The sequence below is a fragment of the Drosophila rhopaloa genome, unplaced genomic scaffold (assembly GCF_018152115.1).
Source record: "Drosophila rhopaloa isolate 14029-0021.01 unplaced genomic scaffold, ASM1815211v1 contig_163, whole genome shotgun sequence".
Classification (NCBI taxonomy): Eukaryota; Metazoa; Arthropoda; class Insecta; order Diptera; family Drosophilidae; genus Drosophila; species Drosophila rhopaloa.
Genome location: NW_025335043.1, coordinates 1,674,706 through 1,700,115, shown reverse-complemented (window position 1 = coordinate 1,700,115; position 25,410 = coordinate 1,674,706). Strand labels below are relative to the sequence as shown.

General features: G+C 37.0%; 1 protein-coding gene across 1 annotated transcript; it reads left to right on the top strand.

Moving 5' to 3' along the window:
- The first annotated feature begins 8,258 nt into the window (after positions 1-8,258).
- On the top strand, positions 8,259-12,000 carry LOC108047338 (mucin-5AC). Its single transcript, XM_017127481.1, has 2 exons — positions 8,259-8,343; positions 8,703-12,000. The coding sequence occupies exons 1-2, from the start codon at positions 8,337-8,339 to the stop codon at positions 11,978-11,980; spliced, it is 3,285 nt and encodes a 1,094-aa protein (XP_016982970.1). The 5' UTR covers positions 8,259-8,336; the 3' UTR covers positions 11,981-12,000.
- The last annotated feature ends 13,410 nt before the right edge of the window (positions 12,001-25,410 follow it).

Here is a 25,410-nt window from a genome sequence, read left to right as displayed (position 1 = left end):
TGTCATTAAAAAGTTAAATTACCATCTCTGGCAATCATTTACCAGAATATCACAAACAAGGACCGTAAATTTCCCAAATTACAAACTTTAAATTGAGTCATAAAATTGCACACAAAATGCTCTTAATATCATTTAATTGAAGGCTCACGTTCTGGTGTTCCGTCCATATCCATCTCTCGTCAGTAATCCCGCCAAATGAAATGCGATTAAAATTCAATGCTGCCAAATACATATTTAATTAAAACTACCTTTTTATTTTCGCTTAAATTAAACAACATATGTAGGCAAGGTATGCGGGTTGCGCAATTGATGCTGACTCTTGTTTACATCTGCATTCAGATTTTAATTGACTTGGCATATAATAAAGAAAATGTTTTTCATTTTTATCTTTTGTGATTCATTATACAAAGGATTGTATGCCCTTACAAAAAGAATATATAATTAAAATTGGATGGCTATTGGATTTGGAAATAAGTTTAATTTGTACTTTTCTATTGAAATATTTTTAATGTAGAAGTAAAAAAAAGTATATGAAATAAAACAGTTGGAAGTAATGCGATTAACGTATTTTAATGGCAGTGTTATAATAATCAAACAAATACCTTTTAATCTACTTGGCTCATAGAAATAGAAAAACCAGCTTAAAGAGGAATCAAAAAATCTTTATCACAGTGCTTTCTTCTTACCAAACTTTAATCAACGAAGAGCCTTTTCTCCACACCCCATAAAACAGGAAAGCGGAAGAGCAGGATAACCAAAAACCATAAACATTTGCTTAAATGGTCTGAGAGCATACCAAATCGCGTCCACCCGCATGAAGTAAAAACTAAAAACCATGAAGTGGTGCCGAATAAAATATTAAGCATTAATATTCACACCCCCGTTGAAGCTTCACGGCGGGGTCATGACCCGGCAATCGCCACTGCCACCGCCACCCCGCCCCACACGATCCCAATCCCAATCCCAGCTGGCTGGGCCTGACCTTTTTGGCAAAGTGAGCAGCAATAAAAGTTTAAATAGAAGTGCCAACAAACCACAACAGCACTCATCACGCTCCAACGCCATCGTCAGGACCATCGGCAAATGGGGCAGGTGGGCGGTTTGCCATGGAAGAGGGCCTGGTAAAACGGAAAACACTCTCGAAAAAAAACAGAAAACCTCAAAGCAGACAAGCTAACAAGGATTAGTGAAAAATTTGCTCGAGGTGGCACTAGCCAAAATATATTTTCGCTTTGTATTTAGTTGCCAAACGGCAATTTTCCCTAATTGATAAATCAAGAACTTTAAAAGTGCGTTTTCAGCTGGATTAGAAACCATTTATTGGTTTAATAAAGCCCGGAGAAAATAACGTTGTAATATGCAAATTATTTTCTAATCTGACACTCGCTAATTTGTTTATGAATGCAATGGCACGAAAGTGTTAAACATATTCAATAATCTGATTATGCATAATGCAATAATAAAATAGTTACGGCTTTAGGGTTCGATAATTCTTCGATTCTCATGGGTATTTTAGCAAGAGTTGATTTAAAAATTGTATCTCTTAGATAGTTTATTAGAATATTATATAAAACCATTTATCTTGCATGCATCATTTACAATGTAAGAACCATTCTTATTTGCGAGCAGAGATCTACTAATTAGTCGTGAAAATTTGTTTCACTCGTATTCAATACCTGCCACATTAGCGTGGGAAAACTCAAATAACCAAAAAAAGGTACCACTCGGACTTTGTGCCACTTTTTCCTGCAATTTTCCGGCATTGTGCGGGGTTAAAGAGTAGAAGTAATAATACTCAAATAAAACATTTACAGGCGCAGACGACGAAAAACTGTAAATGACATGCCAAAGGGGGGAAATGCGAGGGAAAAAGCGGGAAACTGCGGTTGGACCACAAAAACAGAGAAGACTCGTCTCTTGTCGTTTGTCGTTTGCTCGAGTCAAGTGGAGTTGAAGGAGCTGCAAGTGCACTTCATTTCATAGCCCCCCTCGGCACTTGAAAAGCCCCCTCTGGATCCTCTCTTAGCCCCGTCTATGTACCCCTTTGAACCCTCTTTCGGCAGCAGTTGCCTCATAAATTGAAACCGAAAAAATTCGCTTGTGCCAGGCACTTGGAAAGAAGACTGCCTACAGCAAATAGATAAAGGCAGAATCTAAGAGGGGGAAGGTAAAAGAAAAGGGGAGCACGGCAGCAGATGCGGAGCACTCAGAAAAAAATGGTCTTTAATTAAGAAAGTGTATGGCCTTATTTTCCTTGTTAAAAAATTGCATTATATTCTGCCAAGTATTTAAATAAATCTATTCAATTTTAATAATAATATCACAGTGCAAGTGTTATTTACAAAGACTATTAACCCTAACACCTTCATTAAGGAATTATTTATTTTAAGATTTATTAATTTTACGGAAATTAATAATTAATTTATTATTTATTTAATTTAATTTATTTTTAGGGAAATTAATATTTTTAAACATACTATTTTATAAATTTCCCAGCAGCTTTCTATCAGAAGTAAACATTACTTAGACTTTCGTTATAGTGGACAATTTTCAATAAACAAATTTTGTACTTCCTGTACACGTGTATGCATATTTAAAAACAATAGATAAACAAAAAAAATTACTATTTAATTGTGAACATTTCAGGAACTTTGACTTAACAATTAAACTCTATTTAGATATAAAGTTGTTTTTCTAAAACGCTTAGAAAGATTTTTACGAGTGTAAGGTGGTGCTGAAAATCGGGTTTCAGGTGGCAGCAACATTTAGTTCACTTTACCTGCTTCCTTCCCCATTTCCGACGATCCGCTCCACTTCACTCCATCCGACAAAACAACAAAACCGCAAATGCGACAAAAGCAGAATGCAATTCGCACTTGAAACTCTGTGGCGCCAACAACAACAATGCCAGGATGCAAAGGAAAGATCCTGCAAGAGCGAGATGGAGACAACAAGCATGCTTTTGTGGTAAAAACAAAAAAAAACTTTTGCAGGGAAAAGTCCGCGTTTGCCTTTCCACTTTTCTTTTTCTCAGCAGCAAACTGCTTCCTTTTTTGTGACCCCCCAATTTGCTGCAGAAAATGAAAATTTAAATTTTTAACCAACACCGAGCTGGCTGGCCAGAAAGTTTTGCTGCCACACTTTTTGCTGCTGCCGCTGCAGCTGGGAAATTTCACACATTTCCCACAGCGCATTTTCGCAACCTGTTTTTTGTTTTCCCATTTTTTTTGTTGTTGTCAACGAACGGAGGAAACCGTCAAGCTGCTCGAGAGAGTGATGAATGAATGGAGACCTCACAGTCGCTTTAATTTAATATAATGAAAAGGGAAACCGGGAAACCGAATGAAGTGTGATTGAAGCTCGAAAGTGGTCCTGGGATCCATGTTGAGGAGCTTCCTGGGGCAGGACTCTTGTTGGGCTTAGTTTCGCCTTGCTTACGAGCTAACAACAAACATCAGCACACGGTGCCCCGGGCCAGGGAATGCACATCCGACACCGTGTATCCTGGCCACTTTCCCCGGCTTTCCCATTGTGTCAGCATGCAACAAATGCCTCGAGTGCATAACTGCCTGCCAGGCCGTACACTGTGCGAAAAATGGCATCGAGTTAAAGCATACTTAAATTTAGAAGTCTAATTACTTAAATTAAGCCCCAAAATCATTTGTTAAAAACTTTTAAAAAACATATTTTTATTTATCTCTTATTGATAAGTATAAATACTGATAAGAGATTAGTTTCCCAGTTTTGCGTCGCCAATATAAAGTTTCGATATTATAGCTTGTTTCTGTATCACCAACATTGAAATAAACAATTTTTGCAAGCCACTTCTAATTATATTTATACATGATTAGACTCTTATTTAATAAACCTTGATTTAATAAACCTAAAGTTAAGCAGTTCGGTATTAAAAAAGGAATTAGCACTAAAGAAATACATTTTTTATTTTCGCCCATATTTTTCTTTTTCAATTATGTTTAAATAAATTCGTCTTAAAGTTACTTTATCACGACATTTTTTTGTGAAATTTTCTCCCTGTGCAGGCTCTAAACTCTGGCTCTCGCCCTGACTCTGGCATAAATCATGGCTGGCATTTGCATGTTCCACAAGCTCCTCCTGCATGCAGCTAATCTTCGTACTGGCGAAGAGGGAAGTGCATCCTTTGTATGCCTTTTGTTTGCTTTTCATGTACTTGCTCAATTAAAAAATTGCTCCAGTAGGGGGCAATTCGGGTTTGCCTTGTCGGGCAATTAATATGTTTGGTCTCCGGTAGAGAAAGCATTTTTAATTGCATTTTCACACGAAATGCAGCAATTTCGTTTGTCTGGGATTTTCACACCTATAAATATGTAAATTTCTCCTTTCACCTGCAGTGAAAGGAAAACGTGCCTTATATCTCCCTAGATAATATTAATTGCCGCTACATTTGTGGGATTTTATAATCTGACCCTCATTCAATGGTTAAATTTGCGTGTTTTTGAGTATAGAAAAATTCAAACAAGAATATATAGAGTTTGGCTTTAGAACCTTTGGCTTCGGCCCCAGCTGAAAAGCAACTGTTTCTTTATTTGGCCAAATAGAATAGAGTTCGTGTCGTTTTAGACACTCGAAAAGCCGAAGTAAAATTTCTCCCTTCGAAAAGCAACGCAGGCGCTAAATGCGATTTCGAAAGCCGAGAGAATCTCTCCACAAAAAGAAAGTTTCTGAGAAGCACAATCTAAGAGTAAGATTAATATCTAGGACTGAATAATTTTCTTATACTACATCATAAGTTGTTTTTGTAAAACAAACGTATAAGAAACCTTGAGATCTATTCGAAAATCATATTTAATTGATAGCCAGATAAGGTCATTGATGCTTTTAAGCTGACTTGAAAAAAATCATACAATTTACAAAAGCTGAGCCCCCTTAAAGAATTATTTTTTTTAAGAGCTGTTTATAAAAACGAAAAGGAATACAATATTTTTAATCGAATATTTAAGGCACTATATGTCAATTTGTAGACACAAGGCACATTAAATATAATTTTCACGTTTGCAAATATAACCTAATTTACATATTCCGTAAATCAATAAATTCATAATAGCCTAAATATTAAGTTTATTAGTTTAGCTTATTATTTATTAGTTTTTATTTCTTTTTCGATAACAACTTTAAGGTCTTGAATTTAACAGTATATGAATTTCTTTACATTATTCAGGTCCGCAATATCCATCTCAATTTGCATTCCATACCAACCATGTAAAAATATTTTCATTAGGAATATAAATCTCAAAGTTTATTCGCAGCCAGCACCGAAATAAAAATTCCGCAATCTGGTAAGGGAGAAAAATATTTTTAATTTTGCTGATTGTAGTTGCCTATAACAACAACTACATTTGCAAAGGTAAACGAAAAAATTCGTATCATCAAGCGATGCAAAAATGTGTGCAATTAAAAACTCTCTACACACAACAGCAAAAAAGAAAATGAAAAAATAAGAAACAAGTGGAAAGACTTTTGAAAGAAGCAGAAAAAATGAAAATTCAGCAAAACAAACGTAAGGGAAATTAAAAGAAGCCCAAAGCAGTTTCTAGGAATCATTGGATTTTAATTACCAGAAAAAAATGGGATAGGGATACCATAAACAAAGCCAAAGAACCTTTTGCATTTGTAAAAAAAGAGGACATGCACTTTGTAATTTGTTTGTTTATTTTTCATTTTGCTGTCTGACTTTGAATCTTGGTTTGTAGTCAAAGAGATTGGGCACTCACTGCATGATTGCATTTTTGTGGATTTTCAATTAACTAAATTTTAGCCCAGGAATCGGCGATTTATTTTTTAATAGTATACATTTTAGACCTTTTTCGGAGTTTAATGTATTGATATTACTTAAGAGATTAAATTATAATAATACGTAATTTATCTTATCCAACTATTAATATACTGTTGATTAAAAAAACTATGAATAAACATTTTTTTAATTTATATTACTTAAAAGATTTAAGTAAAAATAGGTAATTAATTTTACCCTACCATTAATATACTGTTGGTTAAAAAAACAAGGATTTAAAATAATGAAATAAATCATTAATCCTTTTATTATTGTGTTGGCAATGTTCATTATTAGTTCGTTGAATTGTAAGGCCCGTTTTTCTTAGTTAATTTAATACAACTTTCAAGAGCAAAATGTATTGGCTAAATATTTATGAACTGACACCCTTGCAGCTAGAACGTTCAATATTTAAGTTTTTTGTCGTCAATATTGCTGAAAAACCTACAAAAAAACTTTGCTATCGTTTTTTAGAAGGCTTACTTCAAATCTCTGGACGCTGGAAAAACACACGAGTTTGGCTAGCCTCGGGCATGAATCAAGGCCCCAGGATGCATTGCGGCACACACGTTACCCATCAGCCGGTCGAGAATCCTTGCCAGTCGCTGGCGACACACGCACCGGGTCAATTTCATGCAACACAAACAAGGGGAGCATCCCGGAAAAGGGGCAGGGAGCAGATTTTCCGTCTTGCATGGAGGACACGTTTTCCCTCGCCTTTCCCCGGCTTTTCCTTTGAGAGGCAGCCAGGCGGGCAGAGCGGCGAGCAGGTGCTCAGCTGTAACTAAACGTCCGTTTTAACATTGCCACCTGATGGCCCTGCTCTTCTTTTGCGGATTGCCGATTGTGGATGGGGATGCGGCATGTGGCATGTGGCACATGCCAGTTGCTGGTCACGTCGGCTGCTGGGGCATAATTGATAGTTCAATCTGTTGCAGATCAAACGCTTGACAGCAGCCCACAGATCAAGCTGAAAAATTGTCCAAGGCTAAGTTCTCCCAAAAAGGGGGAGACCTTTGATTACGGGTATCTGTATCTCAGAAATGCCCTTTCCTTTTAGTTATTTTCATGTAATTGGGGATTGAACTAATGAAAGTAGTCAAGATTTAGCATTTACATGTGTTATCGTACTTTTTATATAGTCAGAGAATATGTATGCTTTAAATAACATTGGATTCCCTATTTTATTTTCTAAAAAAATTTTTCTGGCTTAGTCTCTTCATATGCTTCTATTGAATTTAGTTTCAAAATTGAATGGCTTCAATAAAGTTATTTCTTTCATATAACTTTTTGTTTCACTTTTTAGTTTATCAATACTTTATATGCACTAATATTTATTCCCAAAGAGTTTCCTTTTAAGAACTCTTTAAAAAATGTTCACAACTACGCCGCAATATTCTGCTTTATGCAGCTTCATATTTATTTTAATGGATTTGGCCTTTCAGGCTGCACTTTATATTTCCAAAGTTCGTGAGCGTTTGTCAACCCAATGGCGCCTGGGGGAGGGGGAGGGGGAGGGGGGGGAAAGAAGCTCATCCAGACGCTGGCATAAAAACATCTTTTAGCCAAATAGATTTTTATGCTTTTAAGTAATTTTTCGCACAAATTGAAAATCCCCGAGAAGCTAACGCTCGTACTGCTTCTTGCATCCGTTCTTTAAGCTTAAGCTGAGTTATCCTTCAGTATTTATATGTGTTCCGAAATATGTACTTTTGTTTACATTTTTTATGCGGGTTTTTTGTTTGCTACTCATGTTTTGTCGCTTAATTTTAATGGCTTGCTGCGCATTAAACTTCTAGCTTCATTTATGTTTATGTGCGTATTTTTATTTGTGTAATTTACGCGTCGAGTGCTGATCATAAATTGTGACACGAACTGCGGGCTGGAAAGGTCACGTTGCCTCATTAAAGTCCCAACAACAGGAGCAACTCGAACAACAGCAATAAGTGTAATAACAAGAGCAATAAGAGTCACAAAAAGCGCACACAAAACACATGGCAACAGGATAAAATGATTTACCTTAAAAATGAAAGAATATAAAAGACAATCATTTTCAGAGCAATACGTGTCGGAAATATTGCAGTGTATGAATTATTTACGGAATTCCTACATATTATTCTTAAAGATTAACCTTTGTAAATAAAACCTTTTTTGACGTCAAAATACGACTTTTAATACGTCATTCACTTATCAATAGAATATAAAACCTCAACCCAATTCATCAACCTCTCGACTCTGCACGTGTCGATATAATACTTTAAATTTAATTCATAAGTGCAAGATAACAAAAAAATCACATTTTATTCGCATTCTATGATTAATAATGAACCAAAACAAAATATTTCCAATGAATTTCTAATCGAACTGTCATTAATATATGGTATCAACGTTTTATCAGAAGAATACCTCTAGCTATAGACAAGTCAGTTGGCCCAGTTAAGAAATCAGTGTGGAATTAAACGCGGAAGAGGAAAGTCGTCTTATAAAGAAAGAACTATAGTAGCACTAATTGAAAGGGATAATTCCTATGGAAGGTAAATTGCTTAAAAGTACAGGATAGAAAAACATTTATTTTACAATGCAAACGAATGGGAAGGAAACAACCCACATTTAAAAGTTATTTACAATTTCTACAAAATAAACTTCTGAAAATAGTGTATACCTTAAAACTTGAAACAAACATGTTAGCCACTACTATGAAAACCAAAATGATAACATTTGAGAAAAAGCTATGTAGTCTAGTGGGCAATGGTTTTTAATTACCTTATCTCTAGTGGGCAATGGTTTTTAATTACCTTATCTCAAAGTTTTTAAAACCGATTATTTATCATTTAACTGTTAAAAACAAAAGTGGCGTATTAAATTCTAATCTTTGAAGTACTTATTTTTTCAGTTAAAAATTCCAACCCCTTGCCATGGCTTCTCGTGGTTATAGCCATCTTCTGGAGCTGGCAACTTAATGTGTTGGCTCTGCCGAAAGTCGAACCTCGCCATGAAACCTGTAACAATGAGCAGCGGTACGAAAACCAGGTGATGTGCGAGGGTAAGGACTTTGGGGCTTTGGTACCCTATCCGGATAATTGCAGTCTGTTCCTGGTCTGCGATTGTCTCTATCCCACGGTGAAATTGTGCCCGGCGAATCTCTGGTGGGATAACCAGACCCAGCTCTGTAATTACCCACAAGCTGTGGAGTGTATTTACTATTCGATTGAAACGCCCGAGCCCACTGATGGAACTACCCGAATAACCCCACAGCCAACAACCAGTACTGAAAAGATAACTACAGAAAGTACTACCAGAACTCCAGAAACATCATCAACTACCTCGAGTACCTATCCAACTTCCAGTTGGGATCCACCGCCAGTACCACCTGGAATTGCGGATGACTACTGTCGTGGCTACAAGGATGGTTCAGTACATCGTTATCCCTATGATTGTCAGGCCTATATTAATTGTACCAATGGCTGGCCCGTTCTGAATTATTGTATTGAAGACAAGGTGTTCAATAAGTACCTGCTCATTTGCGATACTCCAGATCAAGCGGATTGCGAGGAGTTGCCACTACCCACAACCACCACTGAAATTCCAACCACTTCGACCACCGAAGAGGATGATCAGACTTGCGGTCCAGTTCCAGAGGGAATAGAGGAGGATTACTGTGAGCCAAAGGGAAATGGTTTCTATGAGTACCCCTACAATTGCAGTGGCTACTTGGCCTGCAAAAATGGTTGCACTGATTTGGACTACTGCCAGCCAGATAAACTCTTTAATACCTGGCTTCACATTTGCGATACACCCGATTCAGTGTGGTGTGATCCAAAGCCAGTTCCCACAACTCCAGGACCGACTGAAAAACCTTCGACTCCTTCAATCACTACAACTCCTTCAACTCTCCCATCTGAAGGAACATCCACAACAGAAAGTTCCACCACCACAACAGAAGAGATCATAGCCACTACACCTGGACTTCCCTCAGATGTTGATCCAAATGATTGTAGAGGCCAACCTGATGGTACCATATTCGCCTATATTGGCAATTGTTCCGAATACTTGCTTTGTCAAAACAATCAAGTGCAAATGGGTCGTTGTCCTACTCCACTGCTCTTCAATCCCGACTGGCTTGTATGCGATGATCCAGATGATGTAGTGTGCCTTGCAGATCGCACCACCACATCGACTACAACCACCGAACCGACGACAACCACTGAAAAAACCACTCCACCAACGACGACCACTACGGAAGCCACAACATTGGGACCTGATCAGATGTGCGAGGCTCAAGAGTTGGGAACTTCTTTTCCTTATGCTGAAGATTGCAGCAAATATTATCTTTGCTTGGGCAACGGAAAATGGACTCTGGCACCCTGCATATACGCCAGCTATTTCGATCCCAAGACAGGCGAGTGTGGACCTGATGTGTCACCCGATGCTTGTAAGGCCCCACAGGTTACCACCACCACAACGACTACAGAGGCCACAACCACCGAAAGGACTACCACAACTAAGCCCACAACTCTGCAAACTTCAACCACTGAAAAGACAACCACAACTTTGGCACCAACCACGGGAATTTGTGGAGGTCGAAGTGAGAACGAAAATATAGCTTATCCCAAGGTTTGCAACAAGTACATAGTGTGCGTCTCACCGATTCCTATAGCCTTCTTTTGTCCAGATGACACATTCTTCAGCTCGAAGTTACAGAAGTGCATTGATAGTTGGGAGGAGAGTGATTGCGAAGGAGATCAGGGCACCACTACTCCAGAACCGGGCTACACACGACCACCTCCGGAACCCACCATGTGCACAAATAGCAGTCGGGATACTTTCCCATATCCAGAGAACTGCCAGTGGTTCATACGTTGTGTGGATGAGTATATTTACATGATGGACGTCTGCAATTGTGGCGAGTATTACGATCCCATAACTGGAAAATGTGGAGTGGATGTTCCATCAGATGCATGCCGATGGGATTACGCTTCAACGACTTCAACTACCAGTGAGCCGACCACAACCACAGCGGTTACGAGACCACCGCCACAAAAGGGACCCTGTGATGATGTTGATGATGGTGCCTTGGTTTCCTATCCCAACGACTGCTCCAAATACATAAAGTGCGACAGACCCATTGCGGAGGCCTTTGATTGCGAAAAGGGGGATGAGTTTAGTGTGGAACTAGAAAAGTGTGTGGATGCTTCGCTGGCTAACTGTTCGATTAAAACGACGACGACTCCAGCTGGAGATGATTCATCATCGAGCACCACAGAGCCGACAACGGAATCTTCCACCATATCCACAACAGTATTGTCTACACTATCTACGACTGAATCGACAACAGAGTTATCTACAGAATCATCGACAGAATTATCTACTGTATCGACCACTGAGTCGACCACAGAATCCTCGACTCAAGTTCCTACGGAATCCACAACAATTTCAACTACCTCCGAGCCAGAATCTTCTTCAACAGAACCAGCAACAACTACAACAGGAGCTTCGACCACAGCAAAACCTGCAGAGGGAGTTTGTGATGGCAAGACGGACGGCTCTTTGGTGCCTTATCCTAGAAACTGCAGCAAGTATATAGAATGCCAGTATCCTATACCCGTTGGATTCGATTGTGCCGATGGCTTAGAGTTTAGTCCTACGGAACTGACATGCATGGATCCCGAATTAGCCGGTTGCAGTCCAAGGTCCACCACTCCTGGGTTAACAACGTTGACCACGGAATCAACAACTCCCAAGACAACTACCACAGAGTCAACCACAGATTCAACAACTTCTGAGACATCTACGACAGAATCAACAACTCCTATTACAACTACTACAATTTCAACAACAGTTTCAACAACTCCAATAACAACAACCACAGAGTCAACAACAGTTTCAACAACTCCCATAACAACAACCACAGAATTAACAACAGTTTCAACAACGACAGAGTCAACAACAACTTCGGCGCCCCCAGTAACTCTCGATCCATACACCCCCAATATTTGTTGTGGCAAACCTCTGGGAACTCTGATGGCATATCCCAATGATTGCAGACGTTACGTGGTATGTGATTATCCCATTCCATATGCGGTGGATTGCGATGAAGGAACTGTTTTCGATGAGAAGCTTCTTGAGTGCACAGCACAGTCAAATGAGAGGTGTCTATTATTTCAATTTTAAATGATATGTACTAATAAAGAAGTAATCAGAGCAATACTAAATGAGAGGTGTCTGATTTTGCAATTTCTTTTCTTTCCACCCCTCAAAATCAATTGTGTAAGTGCACAAATGCTCAGTAATTGAGAAACGGTTATCATATTAATTTCACTTCTTTACTTATACGGCTTTTTTAATGCCCTTTTTAAGTGTTCAACGGTTTGGGTATATACCTTGCCCCATTTCTGGTATCAATTACATGCAAACCCTTTTCCGTAATTTGTCGCAACAAAACGAAAGTAGAAATGAAACCAGACCAGAAAAAAAGATAATTTACCACTTAACACACTCAATTCCCCCGACAGGTAACAAGCCGATTGGAATTGTAGAACCTCCTGTCGAAAGGATTGGCGAGGAAGACCCTCAAGGGGACGCTGGCACAGGACAGGATTTTTAGCAACAGGCTAAAAGCAATTTCCCCTTGACAATGCCACATCTAATATCTGCTCGCTTACAAGTTTCAGCCATTTATCGTAGTTTGATACTGCCTTGCTTGCCCCAAAGCTCAGACCCTCGGAAGCCCGTCTAATCAGATTTGGGGTTGCCGCATAAAAACACAATTGCCAAGGAATTATCCCTGGAGTGTGAGGGGCCGGCAGGACGTATACAACTGGGGGTAAATATAACAAGCACAAGGATAAGTTGTTCAGCTTTGTTGTTGTTGTGGCTGTTGTTAGAAATATCGAAGAAAAAGAAAAGAAAACCCACAACGAATCGCAAGGCAAGTTATGTATGTGAGTAGCAATGACAGTAACGACACAAAATGAACACAATTCGAGCAAATTGTTTGGCAATAATGTTAACTTAATGCGTTCCATTTGTCGCACTTCAATCGATAGACACGCGCGAAGGCGCTCCTTCGAGTGATTTGTAACGCTTTGATAGCTCCCCAGGACAAACAAGGATTTGTGCTCGTGTCTATAGGGATAATCATGGTGTTGCCCACAAAATTGAGCAACAAGTCACATGAAATTCATTTAATTGAAGATAAGACTTTGCCCTACAGCCTTGCCGACCGATTAACTGATTTTAAATGGGATTTTCATATTAAATGTTCATAAATTAACTGTTGATTGGCTGAGTGTCATCTAAAACTGAATCCCGATGCCAAGCTGGGTAATAAAAAAACAATTTCGCCCAGATTTGCCTAGCCATAGTTGAATCACAGCCAAAAGGGGGTACTGCCAAAAAAAAGGTTCAACAGGCAATACCCAAAAAAATAGACACTTTTTCTATCAATTCTAATGTAAGTTTAAATATTATATTCCTAGAAAAGATTTCTTTAGATCAAGTAAACTAAATTAAGATTTTAGTTTGAATTTTTCATGAATAGCTTTTTAAGTGAAAAATATTCTCTCAAAGTAGGTTAACCTATATTGGGCCAACGGCCAAAAAACCAGAAGCTCATAAATTTACCGTTTAGTGGATGTATAATCTGTGCCAAGAATGCAGAGCGTTACAATTTTATAATTAAAGTTTTGGGGCATAAACAACATTTAAAACTAGTTACAGGTAGGAATCCCCCAACCAATTGTCAAACGAAGCCAACTTAATGGAGGGATAGGAGACTCACAGGCAACTCTCAACTTGCAACGATATCTAGACAAAGCTAACAATTATCAAAATCTCAAAGTGTAGCAGTTGAAGGAGAGACAAATCGCAGCGAAAACATTTTCGAAGCAGTCGACACATGTTGGTATATCAAATTACCATAACTGAAACTATGGCAATTCCTTCTTCCCCCGTTTGCATTTCGGCATGGGGTTTTAGCTTGTGAAACTTTGCTGGCGCTTATTAATGTGCGATTCCCATCCATTTATGTAAAATGTATTTTATGCTTCCCGCGGGAATTCCACTCCATGTTGCATGCCCAGCAGTTAGACAGACAGCAAAAGTTCTGGCTTGTTTATGCTATATTAAATGGCATCTGGGTATAGAGAAAAATTCATTGCGAAAATTGGTAACTTTGAAATATTTACATTTCGACAAAATTTCATAAAAAGCTTATGCAAAATAAATGGTTTATGGAGGAACCGGAAAAATGCTTTGCTAGTATTTATGAAAACATAATCAAATGTTATGGCCAGTTAGGGGCAAACGCAACTAAACTCAACTGAACCGGACTGAGTTTTTTATTTAAGGCGGATGGGGGGAAATGCACTTAACTGGTAGTGGGGCTTTCGGTTTCGGGTTCAGTGAACTGAAAACTTTGTTTGGCATTATATAAATATTTTATTATTATGTTGAAAGCATTTTTTTAGAAAGTAGGCAAATGGAACAAAATTAATCGATGTTTTATAGGATATACCATAAAAAGTTTTATTAATGAAACTAATTAAGCTACTTATTGCATATTTCATAAAACATCAATTAATTCTAGTAACCTTTTATACAAAGATTATACAAATAATAAATTGGTTTTCATTTAGTGAAGAGCAACTTAATAAGCAGCTAATTTAATCAAAAAGTTATTCCTTTCCCAATACGAACCAAATTGGAGGCATCATAAAATACTTGAGCAATTATTTGGATAACTTTTTGGACAACTTCACCTGTAATTTATCAGCCTTCTTATATCAGACACCCACGGCAATCCATCCACTTGAGATAAACCTCAACCTTTCTCAAAAACCCACCCACTTTCAGAAAGATGACAGCGTGTAAGCGTTGTCATAACACGATCCGGTCATATAAAAACAAAATTCGCACAAATTTAACGCCTTCGTCGCAGACGTTTAGGTTTTTATGGGCCAGCCACTCCCCCTTGAAAGACAACCCACCACCGCCCACATAGCATTCATATTCATAAAAGGCAGCGACTCATCATTATTTGTCAGGGATGCATGTAAACAAGTCAACAAAAAAAGAGCAAAAGACAAAAATCATGAGTCAGGCATAAAATTTTATGAACTGAACGGGGCGTAAAAGGATACAGGATGGGAAATGAAGGATGAAGAAGGAAATGCGAATCCAAGGCGACATTGCGTATACGCAGCGTGGGGCGCAGGTTTGTGACTCAATTAAAAATCAGCATGTGGCTTTGATATAATTTGTACAGTGCGGGTCATGGCAGCACGTTATTTATAATTGGAATAAAATATATTTTAAGTATTTCTTCACATTTTTGTATAAGTACATTAAAAATGGGATTGAATTATTATTATTATGAACTCCGGGTACCTATAAATTATCAGCATACATTAAAAGGAATTCAAGTAATTTGAGCATTTATTTTGATTTGAATAATGCTTTACAATTATCTGCAACACTGTTCTTAGGCAGTAATGAATATTTTAATTATCGGAGAAATACAAAGTGCGAGTTGCCCGCAGGTGGTTTCTGTTGGTTTAATCAATCTCTGAACTGTTAACATTTCTTTACATTTCTTTCTCCTTTGCATACTGTACATTTCTTAGTCTGTGATTCGCTTTTGGAACCGAGACCAAAATAAGTCACTGAGAAAGTGAGTGGAGAAATCGAGAGTGAGTGCCAATTTAATTAAATTGATTTTCGCATCTTTCCGTGGTGAGATTTTAATTAAACCTTTTTCGATAGATTGCCAAAGAGGAGGAAACGATTAAGCCAACTGCTACAGAGAACTGCAATTTGCTTTGAGGTTTTTACCTACTCCTGTATATTTTTTGCTTTAAGTATTTCCATTTCTCTAAAGTTGGCGAATTGCAAATTTTGTTATTACAAGCTAGGCGGTCAACCTACCCACAATTGGCTCTCTTTCTTGCCAGCCAACGAAGTTCAGCTTCAAGTCAAAGTTTTTCCCCCTTCATGTGTACCCAAACTCTGTTAGGAGTCGTGTGTTTATTTAATATCTATAAAATAAATTAAACATTCATATTCCGTTTATTTACTTAGGCAAATTGAGTTTTCGCAGTTGACATGATGAACACGCTAAAAAAACGAGAAGAAAATTCAGTAGAATGCCGGAGGAAAACGCGAGTCATGTAGGCGGGTGGAAAACCGGGTAGGTTGGGGCCAAAAAAGAAGTCAAAAGTTGGCTGTGTCATCCACATCGGTCTGTAAACAGGAAACGAGTGTCTGTTGCATGCAGAGAGTGACAAATGTCATGAAATATTCAAATTGGCAGAAGTGTTGCTGTCGCTGTCGAAGTCACTTTGGCCCTAACACATTTTAGGCAAAAGTTTGGCACAACTTTAATTGGGCCCGCAAAAATTTACATTTCTTCGACACATTTATCATAGCTCAGGAACCTTAACAGCTCATAATTGGCAATTGAGTACAATATAGAATATAATAAATACACAAAGCTCAACCTTTTGGGGTCAGGCAGGGGCACACAGCAAATGTAGATAAATCAAAAGTCTCTAAGCTATGGAAAAAACATTTGTAAGTTGAGCCAGAACCGCAAACACATCCCCCAAAGTGTACACACATGGAAAACGCTTCGTTTTCATTGTGTAAATATTTAAGCAAACAATAAAATTCGAAGCAGGAGCAGGACGAAAAGGGGAGGGGCAGTAGTAGCAGGTGTCAAATGTTGCGGCCAAAAGAAAAGCAAAGTCAGTTACACCCAGGGCCACCCCTTCCTGTCCCTCTTTCCTTTTAGAAAATTTATGACAAACAGTGGCAGACACACACAAACGTTTGAAATCGCCCATATGTTTAGAATAAAAAATAAATAAGAAATGTGATACTAAAAGCGCCGCATTGCAGTTACCTATTACTTAAAAATTTGTTTATTTTAATTTAAGATTTGAATTCAATTATAATTTATTATAAATTAACTCTATACCAGGAAAACCTTAACTGTCATTATATGAATTATATCATGAATTTTTATATAATAAATTAAAACATATTTTGCCAGATTTTGTATTACTTATTAATGCAACAAATTAATTCATAGGTAATAATTTTTAAAACATAACAATATCAACACTTATATAATTAACCAGCTATATGGGCTTAAGATTAAAGAAAGTCGTACTACAAATGCTCAATATAATACACCAACAAAAAGGTATTAACCTATATGATGAGAGGTGGGGCATCTTTTACACATTTGCCCTTCTTACTCATCAAACCAGCATACCCACACATTATCATCAAAAAGAAAGGAAAGTAAAAAAAAAATCGCTTTGCGGAACTTTTTGGTACGTGCCACTTTGGATAGGCACGAAGCCGAAGCTGTTGCAGCTGCTTTGGACCGCCAGTGTTCAATGTTTCTCTCTTTTTTTTGCTGCATGACATTAGTTGTGAGCACATAAAAAATAAATAAATTTTACACACGTCATTGGTTTTTATTACTGCAGCAACGGGAAAAGGCAGAAAAATGATTTAGATCAGCTAAGCATTGTTAAGAATTGAGCAAGAAAAATGCTAAGGACTTGCGCCATTTAATCAAGTTGAGGGAATTGCTAAATTTTAATTAGAGTCACGAGCACCTTAAGCGAAAAAGTTGACAAGTTGGGCTCAACTTTTGGTAATCGCATTGCACACACACTCAACTTTGCCGAATCAGTTCTCCTTCTCCGGTACACAGTTGCATTCAATACCAACGTATATACATTTTTGGCAACGAATTATTGACAATTGCAATTCAATTTCACACACAATTTGGCCAAAAAATGTCGTTACGCCGGAAATGGCGTAAAAACTTTTCTCGAAGCTTTGGAACTGGAGCTGCAGTTGAAAAGTTTTCGGTTCGTGATGTCGGAAAAGCCCGTGCCGCCCCATGGAAATGTAATTCAATGCGACACCCGAATAAAGGAGTAAATAAATTTCAGTAAATATTTGTGCGTTTGTTTGGCCGTGTTAGTGGATGTCTGCGTCTGCGGGTGATTGAATGTGCCCCTGATTGAGATTCGAATGGAATCGTACTGCCGTCCTCGAACTCACAGCAAGATTCTGTTTTTGGCTTGTCAATTTGAGAGAATGACTGACACACTTTGTCAGTTGCTGATAAATACGTTATTTGGATTCTTGGCTAATGGAAGAAGGCACAATGGGAAGAAAATTTTAGGTATTTTAATGGAAAGCTCTCAAAAAAGTCTCAAAAAAAAGTTTACCAACAAACATCGGAAAATAAATTTAAGGTAATAGAGTATAATAAAAATAATACAAATTATCAGTTCGTTTTAATATTCTTTAATCTTTGTCCATCTACACAGGTCGTCTGTCCCCAAAAACTATGTCGTTTATCAGAGATTTCGGTTTATATCGAATAGATTGTACAGATGTAATAAATCAATCCGTTTCCCCATTTACCATCCAAAAAGCAAGCTCCTGTCTGATACGGAAATACTGAAAATACTTTCATTCCATATGCAAAACATTTTTCCCCATTCCCGAACATTTACTTAGACGAAAAGTTCTTGTTTTACACCATAGTGGAAATGCAGGTGGAGATCCCCTAATCCCCTGTAACCTGACTTTTTTTTTTGGGGTAGCAATTTCTGTTGAACATGCATAGGAAAAGTCAAATATGAAAACTGTCAGCAGTGCTGAGAATTTATGACTCTGTTAATACAAAACACCCCACATACTCTAAAAAACATTTACGGCCGCTCAAAAGTATGCTACAAATTTCAAATTAATATGCAGCGAAGAAATACGGGACAACCAAAAAAATGCGGAAAAACTTCACCTATGAGAACGTTTCACTCACAACGAATTATTGGAAGCGGCTCAAGTTTAACGAAAGAAAATTTACTACGTGATTTTAATGGCGCAGAGCAACTTTTGCATGTGGTGTACGGGCGAGGAAAGTGTGAGTCCACATATATCATTTTTAAAATGACATTTTTATTGTCAAGCTCTGCTGAATTCAAGGAATTTTTATTTTAAACACATTCTTGAGTTTAGCAGTTTAAGAAGAATTTTTTTTGTTGAGTCTTATGCATTCTTTTGAGCTGAAATTTCTGAAAATGTTATTAAAAACTGGCTTTGTCATTTTTAACTTTTTTTTAAAATGGTTTCTCATCATTAATTTTTTCTATTTTATTTTAAATGGTTTTTCATCATTCATTTTTCATTTTATTCTTAAACGTACGTTTTATTTAATTTACTTTCAACATGACTATTAAGTGCGAACATCAAAATTGGTTTAGTTAAATTAAATATAATAATTTAAAATTATTTTCCAGTTTTAAGTTATTTTTCATACTTCCTGGGAAAGTAAAACATATAAATTTACGCTAATGATAAAAAAATGTACTATCTTGTACTCCTGAGGGCTGGCATCTCTCACTTGCAATCCGAAATGTTTTTTACCTTTTCGGAAAGAAGAACGACTTGAGTCAAAGAGATCTGTGATTGATTAAAAAAATATATCCTTTCATCTTCGAGTCAGTTTACGCAATATAGCAGAAAAAAACCACACTGCTTTTCATTTTACCACATCGCAAGCATTTCGCTTGCCACTTGCAGTTAATTTAAGACTTTTCACATAATTTCCGTTTGCTGTACAAACAGGAGGGAGCGAGACGGGTGATTGCGGTGGGAAAGGGAGGGATAGTAGCGGCATTGCAATCGCCTTAAGAACTTCGCTTAACAAATGTGCGAAACGTGACTTAAGCATGAATACAAAATTCCAAAGTGCATACAAAAGCACACATGAAAATCGGAGGGGGTGGGCGGTAAAAGTGGGTGGTCCATACACACTTGGGGCCTCGGCAAAAACTTGTGAAATGCAAAGATGGAGCAAAAACGGATGGTAAAGAGGAATGGCTATGGGATAAATGTAATCCCTGCTTGCAAATATATTTGCAGAAATTTATAATTTATTAAAAAACGTATAGCACCAGCCACGGGCCAGCAACAAGAACAAAAGCTGCAGCTGCATTGCAAGCCACCACCCACCCTGCACCACCAATTCGTCCAACCCACCACCCACATCGCTGCCCCGGGTACACATGAGTAATATGCAAGCGGAGCAGCACCGCTGAAGAGAACATCCAAAATAGGAGGGGGTTTTTGGTAGCGCCAAAGTCGAGATACTACAGTGGTCCCTCGAATACTTACTCATTTAAATAATACCTCCAAACTTTTTGTGAATTTGTTTACTGTTGGTATGGTTCACAAGTAAGATATATCTGGGATTTTAAAAGTTGCCAGAATATTAGACTGGAATCTTAATTATTTAAAGTAACATTTTTTGAATAAAAGAAATATATCTGAACTAAAGTGCTAAGTGTTTTTCATCTTGAACCAACAAAAAGGTTATGTATGTGAGTTTAAATTTATGGGAGATATTCCTAAAAAATATAAATAAATAACTTTTTAATAAATGTGTTTTTATAAGAAAAGTAATTTTATTTTATTTTTTTATATATATTTTAGCATTTTTTGTTTATAAATATGGGTTTACATTTTATATCATGAAATGGCAAAGATTTCCTTGTTCCAACTCTCTTTACATTTCCCCCATCTCTATGCTATCCGTAAAACCCATAATTAAAGATTTTCTGACTCGCTCACCTTGGGTTTTTCAGTGTATTGACGCATTGGTGGTAGTGGCAAGCTCTCCGCTGTTTAATAAGCTGCCATCTGGAAAAATCGGGAAAATGGGATAACTGCTGGGAACATCGTTTGAACGCAATAACAACATTTGCCATGCTCCATTGTTTTTTGCTACTTAAATTGCAGTTCGACGTTGTTGCTTCTGTTTTTCTACTCCTTCTCATATACTTGCAGAGGGTATTTCAATTTAGCTACGATTTATATTATTTTGTTATAATAATAAAATGTATACCACTTTTATTAACATAGTCTAGTAAATGTATTGCCGAACCTTAATCGGAGTGATCAGGCGAATTTCTCTTATAGTTTATAGCATATAAGATTATTCGGGCCTTTTGCCATTAAACTAGCCAATTTTAAATTTGTAATTTTCGCAAGAAATGTTAAGGCAAAACTTAATCGTACAACCATATCCTGAAAATCGAAAGGTTTATGGGGTCTTATGATTATTTTACTGTAATTATATTGTTTAAATTGGATGTATAGATACACCAGGGTATTCCAATCTTCGAATAGGTTTTGTCCTCCAGTTTTTCTCTCCGCATTTTGTGAGAGGAAGGTGGTTCCATTTTCCCCCGAGGGACAGCAATGAAATGCACATTGATGAAGCTGCTGCTGATGAGGATGCTCGTCTAAGAAATGAAGACTATGATGCAAAAAATGAAGAGCACTTTTTTCTCCATCTCCCAATTTCTTCGTTTTTTCCTGCTTTTACTTACTTTATACTCCATTTTCTTTCGCCTTGGGCTTCGTTTTCTTGCAGTGGAAAACTTCAAAGCAACTCGTTTTGGTCGTCTGGCATTTTTCCGCTGCATAGCTGCGAACTGAGATTATTAATTTTGATGTCTGACTTTATATAATCGATGCATTGCTTTTGTTTTTGTATTTGCAGCATGGAGCACCCCTTCGGTTTTGTTGTTACTAAACTCCTTTGAAATTCCAAGTTATCTGCCCATGGCAAAGTTAATAAGTCAAGGGTGCCGCTTTTGATCGCCAGGCAGTTGTTTTAATTAGAATTTTATTGCGACGTAAATTTCAAGCACCTTTTTCTGCTTTTTATTTTTTATTTCTGCATTTACTGAGTGTGGAAATTTGCGCACCCTTTGTTTCATTAAAAATGTGCGATTGGCTGAATATCAAAATATCCTTAAATTTTGTTTGTTGCTACTTCAAATAAGAGATAATTAGATTACTTAAATGAAATTCAAATTTGTATATGAATTCATCAACCCGTCATCATTACTCAATGTCCAACTTGGCATTTGTAAAGGTTATTTGGTGGCATAATACGGGAATATAAAATACATATTTATTTATTAATTTAATTGCTTTTTTGCTTTCGTGCCTTTTTAACAGTTGATCCCTTAAGTTTTACGCAGTAAGTTAAACAGCAGGCATACCTAATATACATAGAAAACCACCAAGGACATTTAAAATTACTATTAAATAATAAGGGCGAAAAATAGATTTTGTATGACCTCAACAGGATTTCCCCTTTAATTAGTGAATTTGAATATACAAAATACTAGCTTAAGTGCACTTAACACACTCCCAAATTCATTTGGGTTAAGTATTTAAAAAAAAAGCAAGCTGACATGTTAAATCCGCTTTTCCCGTAAAACCACATTGATTTTTGTGTGCCGCTTAAAAGTGTGTTTCTTAAGTTTGCAAATTGCATTCGAATAGTACAAAATTACCGTAAACTTGTGCAGGCCATTCAATTGTCCTCAATGCAATAAACTTTGACTACAGCAGCCGGAAAATCCAAAAAAAAACAATGATATTCCCAGTAGACCTTCGAAAATATACATATACATGCATAAACGGTTAGCCCTTCTATGTGTGTGTGTGTGGGCGGTAGAGCATATATGTGTGTGTGTGGGCGGGAATCTGAAGTCTATTATCAAAGCGATAACAAAATGTTTAGTTTTCGTACCAGCTCCAACTTTTTTCGGTGTAAACTTTTCGGCAAGTGCATATAAATTGAATGTAACTTTGCACTCATCTATGCAAACATTCACATACACGCACACACTTTCATGAGTGTTGGGAGAAATTTGGGGAAAATTTGTATACCCTTGGGTTATAATAATACTTAACCTCTGAAAAAATCAAAAAGACCTAACTTAATTTCTCTCGATTCCTGCAAATTATCATAACAATTATTTTTGCTTACAGACTCCATAAATAACAGCCACTTAACATAATGATATTCTGTTAATTTCAAAATTCAACACAAAAAGAAATCTGTCTAACCGGACAAAAGTTATTTTCTATTCAACAGATATATCTTTGAACCTTTAGTTTGATTTGTACATGTTTATTAAAGTTCTACCAATATGTTCTTTTTCATTAAAAGCAATAGTTCTGCATGAGTAAATCTTTCTTCGATCCTTGAAATCGCACTTCCTTTTTACATTTTTTTCAGCATAAGGAAGTCGAATGCAATTTTAAGCATTTTTGGGCGTGTCTCGCCGCCTCACTCTGTCCTGGAAAAACTTTGCATATATTTCACAACAGAGTGCAAAAGGGGGTCTGGAAAGATGTCCTTTTTATCCTTCTGCCTCTATCCTCCTTTCCTTATGTCGATACTTTTGATATGCAAAAGATATGAAGGGACAGCTGTTTCCTGCTCCATTTGCTTGCCAAAAACTTTTACCAGGACCAAATGCATTGCCAACTTCAAGTTGAAGTTGAAGTTAAGGAAAGGCGGCAGCGGAGTGGGCGTGGCTCTGTCTTCGATGCCAACTTTAAATACGGATGGAGTAGGAACACGCATTGAAAATTGCATAAGGTTTGCGTGCAAAGTTTTTAAACTTACTTTATGGTTATTAGCATTTTTAACTACTTTTAACTATTTACGACATCTGAAAGTGGCCAGGTGCATTCCGTTTGAAAACCAGGAAGTTCTCCTGTAAATAGGTTAAACTTTTTCGGAAGCTGAAAATTGAATTTTATGTTCTCGATCTCGATATCGATAATTCAAGCAGTAAAGATTGCAATTGTTTTTGATGGGAATTATTAAAGGGGATTCACATTTCATTTTTTAATGAAAAAAATAAGTAACCTTTAAAGAATTTCTGTGTGGTAAGATTAGATTCAAAAGAATATTTAGATTACACCGCTTCAAAGTAATAAAAATATTGTCTAAGTAATTTAATCTCTTTAGTTTAAAGATTACAATAACAGGCAACTGTCGTATAAGCTGAATGACATTAAATTTTAAAATAAATATTTGAATTTTAAATATGAAAAAAGAAAGAATATAAACCAAAACTTACTTAAAATTTTTATTTAAAAAACTATACGAAAAATAAACAAATATTAATAATATACGAACTTAATAATGCAATAAATTTTTTTTATCGAAGAAATTTATATTTCATTTAATTTATTTTGTAAAATTTTTCAAACCTTTTTTCTTACTAAAATACTAAGTAATAAAAAAATTGCAAATTGGACTCAAAACTTTAATATGTCTTAAGACGTAACCCAAAGATTTTCTTTTCAAATTATGTCTCAATTTAGTTTTGTTCAGTGCATAACACCTTTGGTGCTCAAATGTAATTTATTTAGTCTACTTCACGCTCATAATGCCACGTATCCCCATCGGGAAGGGAAAAGGAGGGAAGCACTTGGGTGACGTGAAGCATTCATGTCAGTCGCCAGGCTGTGCCCCCTTTTCCTACGCCACTGTCTACTCCTACTTGCAAGTGGCAAGTCGCTTGGAAAAATTATGTTGCACGTGATATGCTTCAGCAAATTCGCTACATGTAACGCGTAACGGGGCTGGGTGTGGGGGTGGTGGAAAATGCTACGCTTTTCCGCCCTGCACTAAAGATGAGTTCCACTTGGAAATATAAATTGAAATCATCAACTGGCTTTGTGCGTTTTATCAACATTTTTACGTGCCGCGCTTCAAGTTTGCGTTAACGCTGCACTGAATCGGCCACGCCCACATTTTCCCACTCCCAGCTTTTCCACAGAATCTGATTTTTCCTCACTCTGTTTCTGGCTGCGAGTGCCAACTGCAAATTAAGCAATTTTCCAAAGGACTTTTGGCTGCTTTTTGGTTTCGCCAGCTTAATGTCTGACTGAGTGCGCGGTTTATTAAGATAAACGATGATGAACGGTGGAGCTGCCGCTCCCTTTCGTCCCCGATGTCTGGGTTATGGTTATCCACCTGCAGCTCTGCTCGCCTTGTTAATTGACTGCTCAGCTCTCCAGCACTTTCCCTTTCTCCTTCCCGCCCACGCCCCCTGAATGAAAAACAAAGGAGGCGGACTGTCGGGCGGGAAAATTGAAGCTGGAGGAGCTCATTCTATTAGGGCATTTGCATGCTTATCTCATTAACACGAAACACCGGAGTTCCGGGCAGAGGTTGGTTTTTATTCAAGAATACCATCGTTCACTGGTGGTTTTAATGGTGAAGTGTTTAATAAATATGCAACATTTGCAGAAGCCAGAAACATATTTGCCCGCTTAAATTTTTTAATTCTATTTTGAATTAATACTGTTTTAATACAGTCAAATAAAATACCACTTTTTCTAAAAATATAATTTAAATAGAATGATTGTTAGTTTCGGCTTATTGTTCTCTGTTATATACGAACTGAAATAATTTCAATAACAAATTTTATTGTATTTGTGTTGGTATCGATTTCGACAAATACGCATAGTTTTCAATCATTTTTTTATATTTAAAATAAGTTATCAAATTATAATCGGCAAATCAATCTAGGCATGTGTGATTTTCAATTGAGTTTAAAGTATTTTCAATATCAAAATCTTATTTTAGTATTTCAAAAATAACTTATAAATTTGCATATAACAACGGCAACCGATTATGATTTCTTTCCTTAAAAGTTTGATATTTTTTAAACGTTTACTCAACAAAG